The sequence below is a fragment of the Salmo salar genome, chromosome 03, assembly GCF_965601325.2.
Source record: "Salmo salar chromosome 03, fSalSal1, whole genome shotgun sequence".
NCBI classification, from domain to species: Eukaryota; Metazoa; Chordata; class Actinopteri; order Salmoniformes; family Salmonidae; genus Salmo; species Salmo salar.
This window is the reverse complement of record NC_138293.1, coordinates 12,924,086-12,945,829: the sequence shown is the minus strand read 5'-3', so window position 1 is coordinate 12,945,829 and position 21,744 is coordinate 12,924,086. Positions and strand designations below refer to the sequence as shown.

At 40.1% G+C, this 21,744-nt stretch overlaps 1 protein-coding gene across 1 annotated transcript in view; it reads left to right on the top strand.

Annotated features, from left to right (window-relative positions):
• The window catches only part of LOC106598568 (potassium channel subfamily T member 2), a 64,237-nt gene extending 53,555 nt beyond the window's left edge, over window positions 1–10,682 (top strand). Inside the window, exons 25-30 of the mRNA XM_014189602.3 lie at window positions 802–885; window positions 1,185–1,316; window positions 1,587–1,607; window positions 1,969–2,281; window positions 2,788–2,878; window positions 8,051–10,682. Of these exons, the coding sequence (XP_014045077.1) occupies window positions 802–885; window positions 1,185–1,316; window positions 1,587–1,607; window positions 1,969–2,281; window positions 2,788–2,878; window positions 8,051–8,165 (756 nt within the window). The 3' untranslated portion in view covers window positions 8,166–10,682. The remainder of the gene's footprint in view (window positions 1–801; window positions 886–1,184; window positions 1,317–1,586; window positions 1,608–1,968; window positions 2,282–2,787; window positions 2,879–8,050) is intronic.
• Window positions 10,683–21,744: the final 11,062 nt, after the last annotated feature.

Sequence of the window (21,744 nt, the reverse complement as noted above, 5' to 3'; positions counted from 1 at the left end):
ATCTCTTTAATTAGCCTACAGAGGCTAATCTCTTTAATTGGCCTACAGAGGGTCATCTCTTTAATTAGCCTACAGAGGGTCATCTCTTTAATTAGCCTACAGAGGGTCATCTCTTTAATTAGCCTACACAGGGTAATCTCTTTAATTGGCCTACAGAGGGTCATCTCTTTAATTAGCCTACAGAGGGTAATCTCTTTAATTAGCCTACAGAGGGTCATCTCTTTAATTAGCCTACAGAGGGTAATCTCTTTAATTAGCCTACAGAGGGTAATCTCTTTAATTAGCCTACACAGGGTAATCTCTTTAATTGGCCTACAGAGGGTAATCTCTTTAATTAGCCTACAGAGGGTCATCTCTTTAATTAGCCTACAGAGGGTCATCTCTTTAATTAGCCTACAGAGGGTCATCTCTTTAATTAGCCTACAGAGGGTCATCTCTTTAATTAGCCTACAGAGGGTCATCTCTTTAATTAGCCTACAGAGGGTCATCTCTTTAATTAGCCTACAGAGGCTTATTAAAACAAGGTTATCTCTGTGGCACAGACTGACTTTTCTTAAGGGCATGTACTGTAGTGATTAGAGTTATTTATTACACAATTTTGTACCTCCCAGATATTTTATGTTAAAATGTGTAACATTCTTATTACTGTTACAATGTGTTCATATGCATCCCAGTGTCCATATAATATAATGCTGTTTTGATTTCTGGATGACCAGGAATGACCCTTCTATGTACTGACTATGCACATGTCCTGTCTGTCTGTCTGTCCTGTCTGTCTGTCCTGTCTGTCTGCCATCCCAGTCGTTTGTCAAAGACTATATTATCTCCATCACCAGGCTGCTGCTGGGCCTGGACACCACCCCGGGCTCTGGCTTCCTCTGCTCTGTGAGTTACTCTCTGGGTGCATCTCAATGGTCAAAAGTGGCTTCCTCTCCACGTCTCAGACAGAAGGAGAGAAGACAAAGAAAGGAGGCGTCTTTAGACTATTGAGATTCACCCGTTGTACTGTACAGTAATCCTATGTGTGACAGCACAGCAGCTAAGGTCAGAAAATAAACTCAGTGCAGGCTTTACTTGCCTGTCCAAATCCTTACACTGACAGGTAAAAGTGGCTCCACGGTCATTTAAAATCATTGTACAGTTGTTCCTCCTGTAGAGAAATGGAGTTTGAAATGACCTTTTAGATGCAGATCTCTGAGGATGACCTGTGGATCCAGACGTATGGAAGGCTCTATCAGAAACTGTGTTCCACTGTGGGTGACATTCCCATCGGCATCTACAGGACCGAGTCCCAGACAGCAGATTCCTCTGAGGAGGTGCCTTCTAGACAGCAAGGCTGTTTTAACATTGTTGACATTCATTTGTTTGGCTGTGAAATCCCAGTTTAGGTTTTTTTTTGTGTTAATTACATATTACAGCGGCATTGATTATGCTGTCATTCTGTCGTGTGTGTGTTTTTAAACATTTTCTCATTTCTTACGTATACATGTTTAGTCTGTATGCTTTCATGGTTATTTAAGCATGTTACAACACAGTAAGCTACATTAATGTCATTCATCTCTTTTCTTTTCATTCCCCATCATAAGCAATGCGAGCCATCCTCCCAAGTAAGTTCAGCCCTATTTGTGTGATTCCATGATTCCTATTTGTGTGATTCCATGATTCCTATTTGTGTGATTCCATGATTCGCGAAAAACAATAGATTTCTTTTGCCTAATGTTTGTGCAGATGAGGTAGGTTTTCTTCCTCTGTAATGTGTCTTGGTTAAATTGTGCTTGATAAACCACGCCGAGACTTGCCACTGGTGGTTATATCAGGAAGAAATCAATGTCAAACCAACTTATACATTCTCTGTCCTCACTCCTGATCATTCGCTTTGTTCTGGGTCATTTCATTTGACCCTATTTGACTGTAGACATACCATAGACTTCATTCATGTATATGGCATTGTGTTTTGACCGTACTCAGTCACAGCTCTCGGTGTGTGTGGAGGACTTAGATGACCCCAAGGAGCAGAGAGACCGAGAACTCCCCCCTGTGGCCGGAGGGCTCCACCGCAGCTCGACCTCCAGCGACCCATCGGACGGGAAGGCTCCCCTGCTGAGAAGGAAGAGCGTGCAGTGGGTGCGGAAGCTGAGTTGGAGGGGGACTCGAGGGAACCAGCGGGGGGCTCAGAGGGGGGGGCAGCAGGGTCTGAGGGCCAGACGCTCAGAGAGACAGGAGCTGGCCGAGCTGGTCAGCAACAGGATGAAAAGCCTTGGACTCTGGGCCACGGCTTGTGGTGAGAGACCCCACACATGGGGAGGGATGTTTTGGGGGGGATTGCGAGTTGTATTTTCAAGGCCTGGAACAAAATATGTCATGTGTTTGAAACATGACACTTAGTCTTTATGGATGGATGGACAGACAGACTAACAATGGAGATGATTGTCATTTAATATACTATGTCAGCCTTTTGACAGACCAAAATGGACAATGGTGAATGCATACAATTTTATCTGTATTCATGTGGCCAAAGCCTGAAGCTACGCATTCATCAGTGTCCATTTATGTCCATCAATAGTTAATCTCTTGTCAACTATTTTCCGGTCAGTTGCATACGCAAAAAGGCAGTACGTCTTTTGTTGGACAATCATCTCTAATGTCCATCATCTGTCAAAAGACGACTTCCATTGAAAAACCATTTGTTCAATCAGACATTTTCTGACACAATCTTTGTATTGCCGTAGCCTAAATCATTGGACGTTTCAACTCTGGCCTGTCATTATTGTATTTTTCCAATTCCAGATGACATGAGTGAGAACCAGACCACTCACTCCCACACATACGTGTTGATCAACCCACCTCCTGACACCAGGCTGGAGCTCAATGACATAGTGTAAGTATGGCAGCACATAGAAAAGTAGGGGACTGAAGAAACAGTTGATGAGATGCAAAAAAGTAAAAGCAATCAATAAAGTTGCAAACTCCATATTACTCCTCCATATTACTACTCCATATTATTACTCCATATTATTACTCCATATTACTACTCCATATTACTACTCCATATTACTACTCCATATTATTACTCAATATTACTACTCCATATTACTACTCCATATTACTACTCCACATTATTACTCCATATTACTACTCCATATTACTACTCCATATTACTACTACATATTATTACTCCATATTACTACTCCATATTACTCCTCCATATTACTACTCCATATTACTCTATATTACTCCTCCATATTACTCCTCCATATTACTACTCCATATTACTACTCCATATTACTACTCCATATTACTACTCCATATTATTACTCCATATTACTCCATATTACTACTCCATATTACTACTCCATAATACTACTCCATATTACTCCATATTACTACTCCATATTACTACTCCATATTACTCCATATTACTCCATATTACTACTCCATATTATTACTCCATATTACTACTCCATATTACTACTCCATATTATTACTCCATATTATTACTCCATATTATTACTCCATATTACTCCATATTACTCCTCCATAATACTACTCCATATTACTACTCCATATTACTACTCCATATTACTCCATATTACTACTCCATATTACTACTCCATATTATTACTCCATATTACTCCTCCATAATACTACTCCATATTACTACTCCATATTACTACTCCATATTACTCCATATTACTACTCAATATTACTACTCCATATTATTACTCCATATTACTACTCCATATTACTCCATATTACTACTCCATATTACTACTCCATAATACTACTCCATATTACTCCATATTACTACTCCATATTACTACTCCATATTACTCCATATTACTCCATATTACTACTCCATATTATTACTCCATATTACTACTCCATATTACTACTCCATATTACTCCATATTACTACTCCATATTATTACTCCATATTATTACTCCATATTACTCCATATTACTCCTCCATAATACTACTCCATATTACTACTCCATATTACTACTCCATATTACTCCATATTACTACTCCATATTACTACTCCATATTACTACTCCATATTATTACTCCATATTACTCCTCCATAATACTACTCCATATTACTACTCCATATTACTACTCCATATTACTCCATATTACTCCATATTACTACTCCATATTACTACTCCATATTACTACTCCATATTATTACTCCATATTACTACTCCATAATACTACTCCATATTACTACTCCATATTACTCCATATTACTCCACATTACTACTCCATATTACTACTCCATATTACTCCATATTACTACTCCATATTACTACTCCATATTATTACTCCATATTACTACTCCATATTACTACTCCATATTACTACTCCATATTATTACTCCATATTACTACTCCATATTATTACTCCATATTACTTCTCCGTATTACTCCTCCGTATTACTACTCCATATTATTACTCCATATTATTACTCCATATTACTACTCCATATTACTACATATTACTACTCCATATTACTACTCCATATTACTACTCCATATTATTACTCCATATTACTACTCCATATTATTACTCCATATTACTACTCCATATTACTACTCCATATTACTACTCCATATTATTACTCCATATTACTACTCCATATTATTACTCCATATTACTACTCCATATTACTACTCCATATTACTCCTCCATATTACTCCTCCATATTACTCCTCCATATTACTCCTCCATATTATTACTCCATATTACTACTCCATGTTATTACTCCATATTACTACTCCATATTATTACTCCATATTATTACTCCATATTACTACTCCATATTACTCCTCCATATTACTACACCATATTACTACTCCATATTACTACTCCATATTATTACTCCATATTACTCCATATTACTACTCCATATTATTACTCCATATTACTACTCCATATTATTACTCCATATTACTACTCCATATTACTCCTCCATATTATTACTCCATATTACTACTCCATATTATTACTCCATATTACTCCATATTACTACTCCATATTATTACTCCATATTATTACTCCATATTACTACTCCATATTATTACTCCATATTATTACTCCATATTACTCCTCCATATTATTACTCCATATTACTAGTCCATGTTACTACTCCATATTACGCAATATTACTACTCCATGATATTACACCATATTACTACTACATGTTATTACTCCATATTACTACTTCATTTTACTACTCTATATTACGCAATATTACTACTCCATATTACTACATATTACTACTCCATATTACTACACCATATTACACCATATTACTACTCCATGTTATTACTACATATTACTACTCCATATTACGCAATATTACTACTCCATATTACTACATATTACTACTCCATATTACTACACCATATTACACCATATTACTACTCCATGTTATTACTACATATTACTACTCCATATTACGCAATATTACTACTCCATATTACTACACCATATTACATCATATTATTACTCCTTATTATTACTCCGTATTACTACTCCATATTACTACTCCATGTTATTACTCCATGTTATCACTCCATAGTACTTCTCCATAATACTACTCCGTATTATTATTCTGTATTTTTACTCCATAGTAGTACTTCATAGTACTACTCCATATTACTACTCCATATTACTACTCCATATTACTACACCATATTACTCCATATTACTACTCCATATTACTCCTCCATGTTACTACTCCATAGTACTCCGTATCACTACTCCGTATTATTACTCCATATTACTACTCCATATTACTCCTCCATATTACTACTCCATATTACTCCATATTACTACTCCATATTATTACTCCATATTACTACTCCATATTATTACTCCATATTACTACTCCATATTATTACTCCATATTACTACTCCATATTATTACTCCATATTACTACTCAATATTATTACTCCATATTACTACTCCATATTATTACTCCATATTACTACTCCGTATTATTACTCCGTATTATTACTCCATATTACTACTCCATATTACTCCATATTATTACTCCATATTACTACTCCAGATTATTACTCCATATTACTACTCCATATTACTACTCCATATTATTACTCCATATTACTACTCCATATTATTACTCCATATTACTACTCCATATTACTCCTCCATATTACTACTCCATATTATTACTCCATATTACTCCTCCATATTACTCCTCCATATTACTACATATTACTACTCCATATTATTACTCCATATTACTACTCCGTATTATTACTCCGTATTATTACTCCATATTACTACTCCATATTACTCCATATTATTACTCCATATTACTACTCCAGATTATTACTCCATAGTACTGCTCCATATTACTCCTCCATATTACTCCTCCATATTACTACTCCATATTATTACTCCATATTACTACTCCATATTACTCCTCCATATTACTCCATATTACTCCATAGTACTGCTCCATATTACTACTCCGTATTACTCCATAGTACTGCTCCATATTACTCCATATTACTACACCATATTACTGCTTATTACTACTCCATTTTACTCTGTATTACCCAATATTACCACTCCATATTACTCCATATTACCACTCCATATAACTACTCCATATAACTACTCCATATTACTACTCCATATTACTACTCCATAGTACTACTCCATATTACTACGCCATATTACTACTCCATATTACTCCATAATACTACTTCATATTACTCCATAGTTCTACTCCATATTACTACTCCATATTAATCCATATTACTACTCCATATTATTCCAGATTACCACTCCATATTACTACTCCATAATAATCCTTATTACCACTCCATATTACTCCATAGTACTACTCCATATTACTACTCCATATTACTCCATATTACTACTCCATTTTATTCCAGATTACCACTCCATATTACTACTCCATATTACTACTCCATAATAATCCTTATTACCACTCCATATTACTCCATAGTACTGCTCCATATTACTCCTTATTACTACTCCATGTTATTCAATTTTACTCTGTATTACCCACTATTACCACTCCATATTACTACTCCATACCACTCCATATTACCACTCCATATTACTACTCCATAATACTCCATATTACTAATCCATATTACTCCATGTTACTACTCCATATTACGCAATATTACTACTCCATGCTATTACACCATATTACTACTACATGTTATTACTCCATATTACTACTTCATTTTACTACTCTATATTACGCAATATTACTACTCCATATTACTACATATTACTACTCCATATTACTACACCATATTACACCATATTACTACTCCATGTTATTACTACATATTACTACTCCATATTACGCAATATTACTACTCCATATTACTACACCATATTACATCATATTATTACTCCTTATTATTACTCCGTATTACTACTCCATATTACTACTCCATGTTATTACTCCATGTTATCACTCCATAGTACTTCTCCATAATACTACTCCGTATTATTATTCTGTATTTTTACTCCATAGTAGTACTTCATAGTACTACTCCATATTACTACTCCATATTACTACACCATATTACTCCATATTACTACTCCATATTACTCCTCCATGTTACTACTCCATAGTACTCCGTATCACTACTCCGTAGTACTCCATATTACTAATCCATAGTACTACTCCATAGTACTACTCCATATTACACTATATTAGTACTCCATATTACTACTCCATATTCCTACTCCACAATACTACTAATCCATATAACTACTCCATAGTACTACTCCATATTACTCCGCATTTCTATTCCTCATTACTACTCCACATTACTACTCCACATTACTACTCCACAGTACTACTCCATACTTACATTCACATATTATTTTGTGACTTAATACCCTATGTTTGAGCACACAGTGTCTTTGTTAGTAATTGAAAAGATCAAACCATTTAGAGTCGCAGAGGAGAGTTCATCATTTCACGTCAACAATAGATTGATTAAGAAGTTCTCCATCCTATCATACAGGTATATCATCCGTTCAGATCCCCTGGGGTACGTCCCTAAGGCTGGTGACAGCAGGGAGAGTCTGGGAAGCAGCACATGTCTTGGGGAGCACACCAAGACAGAGACGCCTTTCTGATCCATACTTACACACAACCTGCCTATACTGTTGTGCTGGGGTTGGTAAAAGGGATAGTTCATTTTTTTTGCACCGCTAACTGATACAATCGGTTTCCACTAGCATTGCTACAATACCAAAAACATTAACTATCCCTTTAATGCCATATTTATGTTTTACGTCCTACGGTTCACATTGCATTGTGTAAAGCATGGGGGGTGGGTGGGGTAGGAATCAGTATAATTTCAGAACGTATCACCCCATACTGTATCTGCTGTTCAATTGATACTGATGTCTTCAAATCTATCTCTCTCTTTCACAATCTGGTCTTTCCAGATGATATACTCAATGTAGGAATTTAGGGGTTTTAAAGACACTCCATGGGGTCATTGTTTTCACCTTTTGGGGTGTGGGGCAAATTGAACTGTTTAGGCACGCTCTGCAAAGTTCACCTCTGTTCTTAGTATGCGGTATACTCCATGTTATCATAAGTACTGTCTATTTATTCATTTGTAGAATAATATGTCAATCATGAATTGTTACTATACTCATCTGTTGAATGTTTGTTGTCGTTAATATTGACTGTCATAAATTATGTAATGTTTACTCTCATTATCTATGCACACTTTGAAAAAAAAATAGGGTTGCTTTTGAACTGGATATGGGCAAAACTTTTCTTCCTTGGCTTATAAAGGGGAATTGCACTCAAACTATATTTTGTGGTATTTTGTTTAATTAGTCCACTGTTGATACAGTCCCAAAATGTTTTGCATGCCAGTAGTCAAGTTGTCAAGATATTGGAATTTTAAGGAGAAAAGTGTCTCCAGCCATTTTGGGACTGTATCAACATTGGACTAATAAAAAAAATACCAAAAGATGCTGTAGTTTTTGTACTTCCCCTTTAAGTTTATTTAGGCCAGGATGTAATGCAAAGCACGTTTAGCACAGCACACTATAACAGACTTAAAGGTAATTTGCCATTGAGCAGGCATGCCCAGTGTTTACTATGATGGCGATGGTACGTCAGGGAAAATGTGAACAACAGGGAAAAAACATTTAAAAGGTGCATTGTCGGCTGTATAGGGCACCGTGCTATAACTCGCGTTGCATTGAATCCCGGCCTTAGTTTCTGTATATATTTGACGGTGTCAGTGCACATTAATCAACATATTATTAATGAATTATAATGAATTATTTTTTAATCATGTTAGACAGTATGAATGAATTGACACGCGTCTTTTTACATTCAAAACACGGCATTCAAATTAACAATAGCAAAAAAAAGGCACATGGAAATAAGCTTCAAGTGTAAAAGCACCATCATTTTAACTATGTAGTTATTTATGACCATGCATGTATTGATCCGTTTGTTTCGGTTTACAGAGCCTCTTTGATTTGATTTGATTTAATGATGTCACAACTACATTCCCATGAGGTATTGAGGTGTCATGCTTATACTAACCCATGATCCATATATGAGCTTATTGTACTTAACCCACTGTTTTCCCACTTGTTAAACAGTAATCTGAGTACTATATCCAAGCAATATACAATAATACGATATAGCGCTGCACAACCAAAGTGACCCTTTAGTTTAGCAGATAAAAGACTACCAACAAACAATGTAAGCATTAGACAGATTGAAACAAATTAAGAGCACTGAGTTCATGCTTCTTGAAGCTCCCTGGGACTATGATGTATTGGAATGCTTATGGTGTGAGTACTGTTGTCAAATATTCATATTAACTATGATAAACTACCTCCTGGCTCTCAAGTAGTTCTGCTCCCTGTTGTGCTTGATATCCCATAATATCCTAAATATACTGAACAAAAATATAAATGCAACATGCAACAATTTCTAAGATTTTACTGAGTTACAGTTCATATAAGGAAATAAGTTAATTGAAATAAATTCCTAAGGCCCTAATCTATGGATTTCACATGACTCAGCAGGGGCGCAGCCATGGGTGGGCTTGGGAGGGCATAGGCCCACCCACTGGGAAGCCAGGCCCAGCCAATCAGAATACGTTTTTCCCTAGAAAAGGGCTTTATTACAGACAGAAGTACTCCTCAGTTTCATCAGCTGTCTGGGTGGATGGTCTCAGGACTGGCGTGATTACATGTGGTCTGCTGTTGTGAGACTGGTAAACGTGCTGCCAAATTCTCTAAAACAATGCTTATGGTAGAGAAATTAACATTCAATTCTCTGGCAACAGCTCTGGTGGACATTCCTGCAGTCAGCATGCCAATTGCACACTCCCTCAAAACTTGAGACATCTGTGGCATTGTGTTGTGTGACAAAATTGCACACATTTTAGAGTGGCCTTTTATTGTCCCCAGCACAAGGTGCACCTGTGTAATGATCGTGCTGTTTAATCAGCTTCTTGATATGCGACACCTGTCAGATGGATGGATTATCTTGGCAAAGGAGAAATGCTCACTAACAGGGATGTAAATTCATTTTTGAGAGAAATAAGCTTTTTGTTCGTATGCAACATTTCGGGTATCTTTTATTGAAATAAAATGAAACCTCATGAAGCTCATGAAACCTGGGACCAATATTTTACATGTAGTGTTTATATTTTTGTTCAGTATAGTTAGATTTGCTACTATGATAATAGGTTATCATATTGTAGTATTATGACAGGACACAGAAGTCATAATAGCAACTTAGTATTCAGAAGTAGGTCTACAGAGTGATCGTTGTAGAAACAAATGATAACTACAGCAATTAACTAACAAGGATTTCTTGTCGTACAATTTCACCATCAGTAGACCTCATTGGTATGTTTCGCCTATGGCGGCAGAACGGCCAGGACCGGACCTGGGCAATCCTGTCAGGTGCCTGTGCTTGGTGCTCGGAAGGCCTCAGAGTGTGTGTGTATACCCGTACGGTTGTGTGTGTCTGTGCGTGCCCATACGCTTGTCGGTGTGTGTGGTGTTAGATAAAGGTGTGTGTGTGTGTGTGTGTGTGTGTGTGTGTGTGTGTGTGTGTGTGTGTGTGTGTGTGTGTGTGTGTGTGTGTGTGTGTGTGTGTGTGTGTGTGTGTGTGTGTGTGTGTGTGTGTGTGTGTGTGTGTGTGTGTGTGTGTGTGTGTGTGTGTGTGTGTGTGTGTGTGTGTGTGTGTGTGTGTGTGTGTGTGTGTGTGGGGGGTTAGATAAATGCTTTAGAGCTCAGAGGAAGACAGCAGAACGTCCCTGAGGAAGGGTTAAGAGGAAGGGAGATGGCAGAGTGACGGCTTTACACTGCCCCTTGAGAGAGCTATCTTAAGTAGTAGACTCTCACATTTATTAGACAGAAGGTACAGCTTGACAAAATGTCACCTATCCCAAACACTCAGACTGCATATGAAAGAGATCTGTATATGAAATAGATGTTTTACCATTTTACATTGATAGAAGGAATAGTTATTTCAATAGTTATCATTGATTTCTGACCGCAATAAGACTAACCAGATAATGGTATGAGATAATGCTTATGAATACAATAAGACTAACCAGATAATGGTATGAGATAATGCTTATGAATACAATAAGACTAACCAGATAATGGTATGAGATAATGCTTATGAATACAATAAGACTAACCAGATAATGGAATGAGATAATGCTTATGAATACAATAAGACTAACCAGATAATGGTATGAGATAATGCTTATGAATACAATAAGACTAACCAGATAATGGTATGAGATAATGCTTATGAATACAATAAGACTAACCAGATAATGGAATGAGATAATGCTTATGAATACAATAAGACTAACCAGATAATGGAATGAGATAATGCTTATGAATACAATAAGACTAACCAGATAATGGTATGAGATAATGCTTATGAATACAATAAGACTAACCAGATAATGGTATGAGATAATGCTTATGAATACAATAAGACTAACCAGATAATGGTATGAGATAATGCTTATGAATACAATAAGACTAACCAGATAATGGTATGAGATAATGCTTATGAAAATCAAACGGCAGATCAGAAAACTAGGAGACAGAAGCACTCCTTGGCTTGTCTCATAGCCAAATCAAATCTTTGTATTTATTTTTTGCATCCTCCCTAGGCCTAATAGCATCCTATGTAATTCATTATCTAGAACACAAAGTAATTGTCTTGTGTTATGCTGTCTGAGAATGTTCGCCCGTATCACAAACCTGCCCATAGGGATTCACACAGCAACACACACCCTACATCTTTGTGTTGTTTTTCTTTTCGAGGGAGATTAGAATTGTATCGAGAACTAGACACATAGCTGTTCTTTGATCTGCAGCAATAGTCTACCTACCAACTCTCTCTCCATGGGGTATCCAATCGCTGCTAGACCGTCTTAGTCTGAATTTAATCAAAGGGACGAGATCAGTGAAAATCATCATAAATAAATATTGGGGAAAGTACTCCAATGGGCTTAGATTTGGATCAGTTCTGCTTCACTCCGCTTCCTTCACACCCTTTTACATGTTCCTTTAATTAATGAATCATTTTAATCAAAACACGTCTCACCACCACCACTCATCTCATTCTATCACATCTTCAAAACATAAACAGCCTTGTTTAAAAAAAATTAAGGACAAGTCCTTATTGAAGAGCTGCTAAAATGCCTAGATGCCAGGAAACAGCAAGGGACACATAAGGTAATGGTCTAGCAGGGAGCTTACAGTTACATAAAAAAAGCTGCTAATGTATTCTGCTGATATCGTTCACCGCTGAGGTGTCACCGCCTCTTCAAGTGTTAGTGTCCAGAGCCACAGCAAACGATCCCTTAACTTGGGTGAACATGGAGTAAAGGCTAAGTACGCACCAGCGTGGGGCCCCCCGTGTTGAGGGTCAGCAAGTGAGAGAAGGAGGGGGAGAGAAGGAGGGGGAGAGAATTTTACTTGGTTAAGCTTCTCTAGATGATGTACAATGGTTCCAGACACTACCCCACACATCTTGTCTCAGACCTTATCTCCCCCATGGTCGAAAGGAGGGAGTGACTGGGCACAGACATTGTGGAGACAACTAATTGGTTAATCACGCCATCCCTTCACATGGTTTGCAGTAGGTAAAGACACATATTCACATATGAAGACAATGTTCCCTCCTGTCCTCTTCTCTTTCTGATATTCTGCATAGCAACAGGGACGTTATAGACAAGCCTGACTTCACCCCTCTCTGGGCCCCAGGTGACTGAGGCCCATATGAGGGAGGAAGTGCAACTGCAAACACCAGAGTCTGAAGGGATACATTCTAATAACAAGAGTTCAACAGTTTAATCACATAAGCATGTTATGCAGATAAGACATCTTAATTATCTATGTTACCGAGCTAATTCTGATTATCCTCCACATTACCCTTTCAAGGGACGGAGTCTCTTCCTGAGACATCAGAACAGTAACATGATATCTTACTAACATTTGTTGCAGAGTATATGAATTATAAAAATAAAATAAAAATTGAATCAAATTCCTTCAATGTCGAGTACCTTAATTCTATGTAAGCTTCCTCCGTTGGGAAACTGAGTTTACAACCTTTATTCCTCAAGACATACTTGCACATGTTTAATCACACAGAATAATACATTGTTGAGGAAAATACAGAAATAAGAAACAGAAATGAGAAACACTCCCTAAGTTACAGGAGAATCAGTGTCTAAACACAGGCCTCATCACAACAGATAGGACAGTCATCTCTCTGAACATGCCCACAGACATAACAGATTGTAGAATTATCTGTGCAGTCTGATTCAATGTCTGGAAGAACAAGTTCCTTCCCTAGTCATGGGGATGGTGGATGGGCCGCATCGCCCTCTTCTCTCTAGTCTTCACCCAAGGTGGGAGGGAGTCCTGCCATCATCGGTGTCAGCACGGCCGCAGCGATCAGGCAGGTCACCCCAAGGCGCCCACCAAGATGAGGGGTGTCTCCTCACGGTCCTCCCATGGCCATTTGGTCAGTGACTTCCAGTGTCCTGGGTCCTCCATCCTCAGGGTCTGGTGGGCAGTATGGCACCTTCCTGCAGTGGCTGGCGTGGATCCAAGTAGACCTCTCAGCTACGCGAACAGCAGTGGGGGTAATCAGCATCACCTGGTATGGACCAGTCCACCTCTGCTGGTTCCAATGCCTTCGTCTCAGGTCTTTCACCACCACCCAGTCACCTGGTTGCAGTTTGTGCAGGATCCCCACCAGAGGCTGGGGCTGAGCCGCTTTCACCCTGGGGAAAATAGCCTTCAGAACATTAAGAGCAGTACAATAACTGACCATGTCATCGTCACAGCCCATCAGTGTCAACTTGTTCTCTGGGAAAGGGGAATTTGATCATTTTCATTTTTCTACCTGTCAGAATCTCGTGAGGAGCCAGTAGGGCCCTTCAGGGTTCGGATGAGCCGACATGGGCATGGGAATCCCTCTTCCCATGTTGTTAGTCATACAAATCACACATTTTGCACAAAATTGTTCAGCAAACACAGAAAACCCAGGTGCAAACCAAAATGTATTTACAAAATCAACTACCCTCCCCTTTGACACATGGGCTCTACCATGTGACAATGTGTTAGGACTGGTAACGTGTTAGAACGTGTTAGGACTGGTAACCCAGCAGGGCCCAGCTAGAGTTTCTACACCTGATCGTATGTACGAAGTCATTTCCACTTCCTTGATTCAGGTGGACCTACAGAGGATTGTAAGTCAGATATATAAGTAGTTGAGAAAAAGTTAACAGGAAGTGAAACCATCTGTAACACATCTACTGCTTTGCTGCCAAATCAGCAACTGTGTTGCCCTTGGAGACAGGAGCAAAATAGTTAGTATGAGCCGAACATTTACATACAGCTATTTCAGAAGGGAGAAGAATAGCTTTCAAGAGGTTATCAACAAGTTTAAATTGAGAAATTGTTTCCCCAGAGGACATAAGGAACCCACGCTGTTTCCACAGGGTGAAATCTGACCTTGGTTTTGATACCATGTCAATCAGAGGTGTGCAGTCGTGGGGTTCTCCGTCCATGTTCAGCAACAGTGTTGCTGGATTGAGCCTGAGTCAACACAGGAGACATAAAACCATTCTTCTCACACACAAACAGATTGAAAGGGTTCAGAATGTGCACAGGGAGACCGAGACATGGAGAAGTAGTCATGAGTTGTTTCAGTTTTGTCAGGACAGTCAGTCATTCATTTTATTTTATGATTCATATCCATCTTGTGACCATAAATGAGATCTGAGAGAGGCTGGACAACCTTGGCCTAGTCAGGCAGCCACGCCCTACAGTACACTGTCATACCAGTCAGTGACATCATGGGTGGTTTGGTAACCGGCTGTGGGACAGAGATATTAGCCTGTACTCTCTCTGGACCCCAGCTGTCTGCCATTGGTGTGGTATCATGTCCTAAAATACTTTACAGTTTTTACTTTAGTTTTTATTGATACTTTGTGGTCTCTGCCAGAAAGATCAAAGGTGCTTGAGTGTTAGTTTCACATGCCTGAAGAGTACAGTAACAAGTCATCAACGTACTATAAAACCCTCCAAATGTTGTGCCAATGCAGCTGAAAAGATTGCAGGGGTCTCAGTGAACTTCTTTCCGAGGAACGTGAAAGCAAACCAGAACTGTGACTCTGGTGCAACGGGAATGCATTAGCCAAATCAATAACAGAAAACCAATTAGCAGTGGCTGGGACTGCAGATAACGTAGTTGGATTGGGAACCACAGGGGCAAAGACAGCATTCTTAAACTGGCCTTAATCTTGAACTAAACGACAATCCCCTGAGGCTTTCCTTACTGACAAGACAGGGGTATCAAGGTGACTCTGGAAACAGGACTAACGCTCTGTACTCTAGCAATGAAGCATGTACCGGAGTAATACCAGCAACAGCTTCTTTACTGACTGGATACTGTGCTCTGGAGGGGCACCTGGTATCTGTAGCAGTAACCACAAGCATTCACCAGTCCCTTCATCCAAACCCCAGTATCCGCCCACTCAACTCTGTCTGATTTTGCCAGGGACACGTGTGGTGCGATATCCTCAAACATGTAGAGCTATTGCTGTGCAGGGGTTAAATGAACCCCTGGAGCACAGAAATCACTGCTAAAATACAGACCCTCACACTGTACTGATTCTGATGCTACACTTTCTAAAAGCCATTTGTTATCATATCTCAGGTCTCTTGTCAATGGTGAAAAATGGTAGGTGCAATGTAAGTCTGCTTCAGACATGAAACTTCCCTCGTGGCCCCAATGGGTTTTAGCCATTAAGAAAACACGAGCAATACTGGGCACCTCATTATCAACGTCCCATGAATAATACCAGTCACAAAACTCAGACATCAGCATCAATTGCTCCCTCTCCTCCTCATGTATAACAGTGAGCCGTGAGGGGACACACATTACATTAAAACCTAATTTGCACAAGTGGTCCCTGCCCGTTAGATTGACCAGGCAGTGATTAGAGTAGAGAAATTGGTGTTGACATTTTTCCTCACAAAAGTAGACAGACAGAAGCATAGCTACATGTTCTCTGAATCTGAGGCCTGAAGCCCCAACAGTTTTGACTGTTTCACTAGACATGGGAGGCTTTTTCATAGCCTTTCAATTAATGGCAGACATAGCAGCCCCAGTGTCAACAAGAAATATTATTGACTCACCATTGACGCAAGCCTCCACAGTTGGCTCAAATCGAGGAAGGGTATGGCTCTGGTTGTTCTACTGGTTCTGATGATTCTCCGTGTTCTTTCCCTGTCCCCTCATCATGTCAATTCTCCTCCTCCTGTTCCTGTCCTGGATTGTACAGGGTCATCTGTGCAGGCGGCCCCGTCTGCCAGGCCACAGGTTGGCCTCTGCCTCGAGGGCCCCCTTGTGGACCCCACTGGTGCTGAGGGGCCCCCGTTTGGGTGTTGGTTGGCGGCTAACATAGCTGTTGTTGAGCAGAGGGTGTCCACGCAGGTCCTCCTCTCCCCCTTCCTCTAGGTTGTGACTCTTTCTGTCCGCTTGTTTGGCTCCTCCAGCCGCACCTTTCCTCTGTGGTCTGAGAGTTGACATCATCCCCAACACAAGCATGGCCAGTCCAGAGAGGAGTTTGTCCACCGCTGCTGCTAAGGGAGATTCATACGTGAGGGGAGACACGGGGGGGGGGGGGGGGCATTAGAGTGTCTAGTTTGATCCCGGAGTCACCTCTTCACTGTTGAGACTGGTGTTTTGCATGTAGTATTTAATGAAGCTGCCAGTTGAAGACTTGTGAGGCGTCTGTTTCTCAAACTAGACACTCTAATGTACTTGTCCTCTTGCTCAGTTGTGCACCGGGGCCTCCCACTCTTTCTATTCTGGTTAGAGACAGTTTGCGCTGTTCTGTGAAGGGAGTAGTACACAGCGTCGTACGAGATCTTCAGTTTCTTGGCAATTTCTCGCATGGAATAGCCTTCATTTCTCAGAACAAGAATAGACTGATTAGTTTCAGAAGAAAGTTCTTTGTTTCTGGCCATTTTGAGTCTGTAATTGAACCCACAAATGCTGATGCCCCAGATACTCAACTAGTTTAAAGACCAGTTTTATTGCTTCTTTTATCAGGACAACAGTTTTCAGCAGCACTAACTGCAAAAGGGTTTTCTAATGATCAATTAGCCTTTTAAAATGATAAACTTGGATTAGCTAACACAACGTGCCATTGGAACACCGGGAGTGATGGTTGCTGATAATGGGCCTCTGTAGGCCTATGTAGATATTCCATAATACAATCTGCTGTTTCCAGCTACAACAGTCATTTACAACATTAACAATGTCTACACTGTACAGTGGCTTGCAAAAGTATTCACCCCCTTGGCATTTTTCCAATGTTGTTGCCTTACAACCTGGAATTAAAACAGATTTTTTGGGGGGGTTTGTATAATTTGATTTACAGCATGTTATGCAGATAAGACATCTTAATTATCTATGTTACCAAGCTAATTCTGATTCTTCCGCCACACACACTTGCTGACAGAGTGAGGGTTGGAGGTAATTAGTGCTCCTCCGTATATAAGCCCTGGAGTCCAAGCCCTAATCTCCATTGATTTCACCCCTATCTATTTTACACACAGCAATTTGTTACAATCTCATTCCTGGCCCTTTTTGATTGACGCGGAAGCTCAATTGCCTCTCCATCAATTCCTGCTTTGGCTCCTCCTCCATCGTTGTTTTCCCTCAGCTGATGATGATGCAGTCCCCTCCCAAACTGGCTTGGTAATACACAAGCTGATGAAGGCTATGATTCAAACAATGGCACTGTTCCAATACTCCAGAAACACATCCGTCCTTCCTACCCACTTTGAGATAATCACAGATATGAATTGGTGCAAGTAATAGGATGGTTACCATGCTTACAGCTATCAAATCAATTTTAGACCTGTGATTACCTCAACAAAACAAGGAAGGACAGATGCATTTTGAACAGGGCCAATATGTGGTGCCTGTCTGGGGAGGAAATGTGTTGGGAGATTGATTTCATTTGTCTTTCTCACTGGGTAGTAGTGATGTGGAAAATGTACCATCCTTAGAAATCGACAGATAGAGATATTATTTATTTAGTAGTCTTCTATAATTTATCCTCCCATCTGATTGTTTACTGCGATCCGTTCATTTGAAATAAAAGATGCCTGTGATCTTCCTTGTCTCCCCATATGATGTTTTCTTGAAAAGCGACAAAAATGAAGTAGGTTTTAGAAATGAGAGTGTATGAGCTCAGCAGACAAACAAGCATCACCTCGTCAATAAATAGTATGACTGGATGTGATTCTACGATTCAATGTTATGTTGGGTTTTTTTCATTCAACTTTTTCACTCCGGACGTTTTATCTGGACGTGGTTCGTCAAGACCTCCACCAGCCGAAGCTAAGTAGTAACATTAACATGATGCCTTCTAATTACAGTCACTGTACTCATCATATACAGGAGAACGATCTCCTTACGGTGAGGATAGCTGGGCTGCAAGCTTCAGACACAATCGTTAGGCAAGGGTAATTTCAGTGTAGGAAAGGATGAAACGGCGTCTGTGCCACCAGTAAGTATAGATAGTAGTAGAAATCTCCTCGCACGGTCCCCGCAGCCGGACAACTTTCTCATGGCTTCTGGAGGGAAATGCTGTAGGAATGCTCAACCAGTGTCGCTCATTCAGCCGACAAAAACTTTCAACCGGTTCTCCCCGTTAAGCAGAGAGTCGGAGTCTGAGGCCGAGCCTTCTCTGGTCTCTACTCCTCCCGTTACGGGGTCTGAGACGCCGAAGGCTCCCAGCATTAGCTCTGACAAATTGATAACCCTAGTCATTGGCGACTCCATTACCCGTAGTATTAGACTTAAAACGAATCATCCAGCGATCATACACTGTTTACCAGGGGGTAGGGCTACCGACATTAAGGATAATCTGAAGATGGTGCTGGCTAAAGCTAAAACTGGCGAGTGTAGAGAGTATAGGGTTACTGTTATCCACGTCGGCACCAACGATGTTAGGATGAAACAGTCAGAGGTCACAAAGCGCAACATAGTTCAGCGTGTAAATCAGCTAGAAAGATGTGTCGGCATCGAGTAATTGTCTCTGGCCCCCTCCCAGTTAGGGGGGTGATGAACTCTACAGCAGAGTCTCACAACTCAATCGCTGGTTGAAAACTTTTTTCTGCCCCTCCCAAAAGATAGAATTTGTAGATAATTGGCCCTCTTTCTGGGACTCACCCACAAACAGGACCAAGCCTGGCCTGTTGAGGAGTGACAGACTCCCTCCTAGCTGGAGGGGTGCTCTCATCTTATCTACGAACATAGACAGGGCTCTAACTCCTCTAGCTCCACAATGAAATAGGGTGCAGGCCAGGCAGCAGGCTGTTAGCCAGCCTGCCAGCTTAGTGGAGTCTGCCACTAGCACAGTCAGTGTAGTGTAATAAAGATAATCTAACGTTTTACCTAATGATATATAAGGAGGGCATTTGCACAACATGCTTCACACAGCACTGACAAAACAGGAAATACCCTGACCATGACCTGACGGCCAGTTTCGCATAACATCTTGTGACTACAGACACACAGACATGGGTCAGCAGAAACACACATACACACACACACACAAGCACCCATCCCTGAGGGCTGGGTGACAAGAACAAAGAACACTGTCAAAGACTAATGAGGAGTCGACACCACCCAAGGACCGGACCAGCCCACTGCTCAACGACCAGTCAGGAGAACGAATCTACCAGACTCAACCTACGTCATCACATTACAGATACAAAGTATAAAATGAATGCACAACATGTTTCGGGGCTCTCTCTTCTGCTAGTTCCCTAAGAGCTAAACGAACGAGCCCGTGCACGCTCACCCAAATATCTTTGTCTCATAATAAACAGCCTTACTATATACTGAATCCACCTGGTCCAGCGTCTTGACTTGGTCTCCTTCTCAAGTAACTTTCATCAACAGTAGTCAGCTCAGCTATCCCCATTGAGACCGTGTCTGTGCCTCGACCTAGGTTGGGCAAAACTAAACATGGCGGTGTTCGCCTCAGCAATCTCACTAGAATAAAGACCTCCTCCATTCCTGCCGTTATTGAAAGAGATTGTGATACCTCACATCTCAAAATAGGGCTACTTAATGTTAGATCCCTCACTTCCAAGGCAGTTATAGTCAATGAACTAATCACTGATCCTGACTAGCCTGTCCTGACTAATCGGTCCTGACTAGCCTGTCCAACTGTGGCTCAGTTGGTAGAGCATGGTGTTTGCAATGGTGTTTGCAATGCCAGGGTTGTGGGTTCGATTCCCACGGGGGGCCAGTACGGGGGAAAAAAATAAAATTATGAAATGAATTGAAATGTATGCATTCACTACTGTAAGTTGTGTCTGCTAAATTACCAAAATGTAAATGTAAAATAATCATGATGTGATTGGCCTGACTGAAACATGGCTTAAGCCTGATGAATTTAGTGTGTAAAATGAGGCCTCACCTCCTGGTTACACTAGTGACCGCATCCCGCGGAGGTGTTGCTAACATTTACAATAGCAAATTTCAATTTACACAAAAAAACAACGTTTTTGTCTTTTGAGCTTCTAGTCATGAAATCTATGCAGCCTACTCAATCACTTTTTATAGTTACTGTTTATAGTTACTGTTTACAGGCCTCCTGGGCCATATACAGCGTTCCTCACTGAGTTCCCTGAATTCCTATCAGACCTTGCAGTCATAGCAGATAATATTCACATTTTTGGTGACATTAATATTCACATGGAAAAGTCTACAGACCCACTCCAAAAGGCTTTTGGAGCCATCATCGACTCAGTGGGTTTTGTCCAACATGTCTCCGGACCTACTCACTGCCACAGTCATACTCTGGACCTAGTTTTGTCCCATGGAATAAATGTTTTGATTCTTAATATTTTTCCTCATAATCCTGGACTATCGGACCACCATTTTGTTACGTTTGCAATCGCAACAAATAATCTGCTCAGACCCCAACCAAGGAGCCTCAAATCTCGCGCTATAAATTCTCAGACAACGCAAAGATAACTTGATACCCTTCCAGACTCCCTCTGCCTACCCAAGGACATCAGAGGACAAAAATCAGTTAACCACCTAACTGAGGAACTCAATTTAACCTTGCGCATTACCCTAGAT